General features: G+C 39.1%; 1 protein-coding gene across 1 annotated transcript in view; it reads left to right on the forward strand.

Annotated features, from left to right (window-relative positions):
• Nucleotides 1-5,544, forward strand: part of ldlrap1b (low density lipoprotein receptor adaptor protein 1b) — a 43,858-nt gene that overhangs the window by 1,481 nt on the left and 36,833 nt on the right. The window contains exon 2 of the mRNA XM_019876177.1: nt 4,432-4,574. Within this exon, the coding sequence (XP_019731736.1) occupies nt 4,432-4,574 (143 nt within the window). The remainder of the gene's footprint in view (nt 1-4,431; nt 4,575-5,544) is intronic.

A 5,544-nucleotide genomic window follows, 5' to 3' on the forward strand; every position in this document is an offset into this window, starting at 1 on the left:
CCCCCCCCCCATGTCACATATGGCAGCCACACAGGGCATCCATCGCTTAGTTTTATTGATGAGAGTAATACATGATCAGCAGGTGGCACCCACATCCAAACAGGGCAGCAGTCACGTATGACAGAAGCAAATTTCTCCATTGTGGGACAAATAAAGGTTTTCTTATCTTATATTGTGTATAGTATGGAAGCACTCCAGGCACATTCCAAGTGGGTTGCCGAGTTTTAATAAACATTTTAGATTACAAGATTAATGGTTTCTGCAATATGAGATTTTAGACAACATTGTCACCACGAGGCTGTAAACTCTCTGGTGGGGCACTTAGAGGGGAGAGGTATTTCTTGCCTGTATTATTCAGCCGTGGGAGGTTTACTTTATGCTGCTGTAAGCCCGTAATATTTGCTGAACTTCTGGATGCTCTTATTGTGAAGTGTCACCATCGGCAAGAAGTCAGGTGAAATAAGCAATAGAATATGACATGACGTGAATAAATCCCAGTGATTCCAAAAAGACAGTGAAGTCATGGTTCAAAGAGACAGTTTTCCCATCCTGGTTAGAAATAATTAATGAAAGCTCCTTCAGCCATATGTCCAGACATATGGTCATTTTTTTGACTGTAGCACCATTTTCATAACATGTTGGTCACTGAATAATAATGATAATTAAAAAAAAAAAAAAACGGACTTTTACCACCAGGAAAAAGGACCATACATTTATTTGTAAATCCTCAATATACCAAGGTAAACCCACCCCAAACCATGAAAGTGCTTCAGTTTGTTTTGTTGCTGTAAATTGAAGTACAGGTGGGGTAGTTACATGGCTTAGTTGATTTTGGCTGGCTCTGCTTAGCTTCAGATAGAACCCTGAAAAGCTAACAAAGTAATTTTGACTTCTCAGTAGGAGACGAACCACTCAGATGGCAGAAGTTGAATACATCACCTCAATAAAGCATCTCCATATATTTGCAATGTGACAAGTGGCTGCCATTTTTGTGGAATCCTCTGGGGGAAAAAAAAACATAAACATGGAATGAGCACTTCCAACAGTCTAAAATCCTCTGTAACGAATGAATGTACTGTAAGCCGCGAAAGTCGATGTTCACACGGACATGCGTGTACTGTGATACAGAAAATAGCTCACTAAATAAGAAACAAAGCTTTGTACGCTTCGCTGACCCTTGAATAACTGGAGCAAATAATACGGTAATACAGTCGAACCTCTTTGATGAACCGCATTGATGTCCACGTAAGCCAAGGTTTATTTTGAATTGTTACTATCATTCATTGCATAAACAAATATTGCTGCTGCGAGCTTTACTGCCTTCCTCGTGATGCACACCAAACAAATAGGTGTTCATGGAAGATAAAATTCCCAATATTTTTTTTAAAATAGAGGAACTGTATCAAAATCTGGAGTGGTATCGGTTCACTTCACATGGGTATTGGTCAGTACTCAAGCTGAGTCGTGGTATTGGTCTAAAAAAAATAAATAAAAAAAGTGGTATCGAACATCCTGAGTTAAATTTGTTGGTGCACCTGAAAGTTGCATGAAGCACTTTGTTCGTGTATTTATTCTAATTCTTTGCACTTTTTTGCATTCCTTACAAACTTTTTGTACTACCACATGTTTTGAATGAAATCTATTAGGACCATTTGTGAAAAAAAAAATCATCCTTTATTTATTTTGTTGTGAATAATATGTCAAATGTGTTTTCTGAATAAATTGAGAAAAGATGAAGAGAAAATTACAATACTTTCAGTGTATCTGGAGAAATAAAGCAAAGCAAAGACGAGATGGGGTGGGGGAAACTGCAAAACTTGTTTTCAATAATGTGATTGTCGTGCATAAGTGCCGTAATTATCAGTTTAGTTGATTTGTGTATTATTAGTCGAGATGGTTAAAAAATTATCGGAAGAGTTGGAGTACATAACAACCTCTATTTAACGGAGGGATGGCTCATTAGCGCTATTGGGAAATTGTTCAAAAAAGAACTTGAATTTTCCATGATTTGGTACCAGTGTAACATAATTGTAAATTATGATTTTGCTCCTTGAGCTTTCAAAGATGTTTTCAACCCGCACCTTATCATACTGTGCCAGAATAATTTCTTTTGTAGTGTGTGTGAGGCCTTTTGAATGTGTGTAGAGGTGGCGTGAGCTGGCCAGTTGTAACAGGATCAAGGCTTTGGCAGGGCTGCAAAGAACTTGTGCCAGTACAAGACCACCCGACCTGATTGCACCATTTGCAATCTATTCTCGAAACATGATGGGTAGAGCAAAGCTTGATGTTTTCTCACTCTACTCTCTAAACGCAATCCCCCTACCCGCTCAGCAAACATGTTCACTTATTTCAAAGCAGCATCACGCAGGCGAGTGGCGCTCAATGCCCAGCCAACCACAGCTCCAGCACAGCCTTTGAAGTTTGTACAAATCAGTGTCGGAGCTTCAGTGAGCTGCCACGGAGGCTGCTGCTGGGTGCAGGGGGCTTGGTTGTATGAATACAAATGTGACCAATATGAACATGGATTATTCTTTTCACATGACGCAGCATTTGCTCGATTTATGAACATCTAAAATTAGAATACAGTCTTTCGGGTCCAGCATGTCATGCTTTATACAAAGCTGTTTGAGCACACTTCAAAGTGCCACAGAGATGGCATCTTGTATTCATTGTCTTGTGTTTCATGTTTGCTGGACTCCAACAGAGTCAGTAGGGTAGATATATTCCACTATCGGGGATAAATGGGTTCCCCAGACTCTATTGTCAAGGTGAAATGTTGCGCTTGAGAGTTCGTTTTGAAATATTAGTATGAGCAGGTAAATTGAGCGGCCTTGTATGGATATCTCCCTGGACAGTTAATTTTTCATCCATCCATTTTCAACACCGCTTATCCTGAACAGGGTCGTCGCTGGGGGTAAACTGTAAAATTATCACTGCACGCACACACACACATATGTATATATATATATGTATGTATATATAGAGAGAGACACGACCATTCACATTGAGTGGGAACCGATCCCACGCTGCCCACACACAAGTCCGGCGTGAGTACCACTACACCATCAGCGACTCAGTTAAGTTTCCCCCAAACCAAACCGTCAAGGTCAGTTTGGTTCTCCAGAGTAGAGTTTGAAAGCCCAAAGCGGCTTTGATTTCTGTGCTTGGCATGATGTAGAGGTGGGATGGGACAATTACCGTACATAAATTACCGGTAGACTTTACACTCATCTGATCGATTGGATCCAGGCCTTTTTTTTTTTGCATTTTGTGTTGTGCTATCCATCAACGGAGTCATTGATTGGATCTGCGAAATAAGATGGCAAAAACAATCTTGTTCACCACGGGGTCGTTCTGTGCTGCCATCACATTTATATGAGCCTGAAAGTGAATCTATTTTTAGCCCTGTTGCATGTCTTGTGAGCATAAAGCCTTTGCGCAAATCCGTCTCCCTTCTCAGCCCTTGACCATCCAATCAGTTTGTGTGTTTTTATTTATTTAATTATTTCGACTTTTTGAAGAATTTTGGAGGTTTAAATGATCATTTCCCTCCCCAAATCAGTTGTATTATGGCAGGGGTCGACTGTAGAATAAATACACAAGTTGTTAATAAATGTATTGCCCCATATTATGATGGAATCAGTGATCGGATATTGTTTTTTCCAAACTTGCTCATCGTGAGCCAACCCCAAAAATCACGATTGTGTAAAGCAAGTCACATCAAACCAGCACTGAGGGGCACATACTGGGGAAAAAAATGAAGATGTAAAGGGCCGTAGAGTTGTCGCGATTTTATTATTTTTAGAATTTATTTTGTATCGATTATATCATTGGATTAATCAGAATATTTTTTATTTTGCTTTGGAATGTATGGCAAAAACATTTTTTCTGATGACTGTTTATTTACCAATTGTTCTTCATTTCATATTTTGTGATAAATATAACAAACAATGAGGCAAGATCACATGAGAGCGTTTGACGTTGTACTGGTTCAGTCTGGTTTGGTCATTGTTTTTCAAAATAAAAGCAAATGTTTGGAAATCAAATGCTTTTTTTTTTATTAATCACAAAAGATAATCGGTCTGCTTGCATATATGGCTTCAGAAATCTCAGACAAATTATTGTTGAGGGGCTGTAATCAAATGATTTGGACAATTTGAAGTTCAACAATGGCTCTTAACTATTCCTGTTATTAAAATAGTTGATTAATTTGACAGTGAATGAGACACACACTGTGTTTACAAATAGGTGGTGGGTGCCTTTGTAATAACACAAACCAATTTAAGCTACATCTTTTTGAAAATATTACTGTTTTAAAATCAAATCGTATCTGTTTTGGGTTAACTGTGAATTTGTTTGGGTTTCGCATCATTTCATTTCGCTTGATTTACATTACATCGTGTCCCTGTGTCTGTGATTTTTCATTTACAGAGCTGCCAGAGAACTGGACAGACACGAGGGAGACCCTTCTGGAGGGCATGGTGTTCCAGCTCAAGTACCTCGGGGTCACAATGGTTGAGCAGCCCAAAGGAGAAGAGCTGTCTGCGGCTGCTGTCAAGAGGATAGTAGCCACAGTAAGATGCTGCACGCACAAATACTTGCACACAATCAAACTCTCATCATCACATTAGCTGTGAAGACAAACCTATCAGTTGGATTTATGCTGGCCTTTGACTTGGCCACTCCAAAACTTTCATTTAGTTAATTTTTTTGAGCTATTCAGTGGTGTAGCTGCTGCTATGTTTCAGGTCATTAATTTGCTGCATAACCCAAGAGCATGTCCATGGGGTCCGTAATTATTAACTGGACATTCTCCTGAAGGAATTTCGGGAATACGTCAACATTTTTTCTTACATTAATCATTGAAAGTTGTCCAGGGCCTGCATTATCAAAACAGCCCAAAACGATCACGCCACCACCTCTATTTGACCGGTGGCATGGTGTTTTTTTTTTTTTAAATCAAATGCCTTGGTGTATTTTATGACAAAAGTTCACAATTTATCTTGTGAGTCCACAAAATATTTTTCCCAAAGTTTTGGGTGGGGAGTCACCGTGATGTTTCTTGTCACATGTGGGGCATTTATTTTTTTCAGCAGCAGTGGCTTTTGCCTTGGCATGTTCCAATAGATGCCCTTTTTGACTGAAGCCAACTTGTTTGTGACCTTCTGGATGATACCTTAATCTCTTGGAGTAATTTTAGTTGGCTGACCATTTGTGGGAATGTAAAACCACTGTTCTGAGTTTTCCTATTTGTGGTTCATGGCTCTGACTGTGCTTGGGTATAGACCCAAAGTCTTGCAAATAGCTTTGTAACATCCTCCAGACTGAAAGATTTCAGCAACTTTGTGTTCATGAATTTCAGTGTATGGTAGCAGGATAAGGCCAAACAAAAAACATAGTGTGTTTCCGGTAACATGAAATTTCAGCATAGGTTCGGTAGGTCGGACAAAGTTTTTTTTTTTTTTTAATCTTTTTTTTTTCCCCCATCAAAAATTTAAACAAAATAACCATAAAACATAAAACAAGAAGACATTGAAACCGCGC

The sequence above is a fragment of the Hippocampus comes genome, unplaced genomic scaffold, assembly GCF_001891065.2.
Source record: "Hippocampus comes isolate QL1 unplaced genomic scaffold, H_comes_QL1_v1.1 scaffold107, whole genome shotgun sequence".
In the NCBI taxonomy this organism is placed as follows: Eukaryota; Metazoa; Chordata; class Actinopteri; order Syngnathiformes; family Syngnathidae; genus Hippocampus; species Hippocampus comes.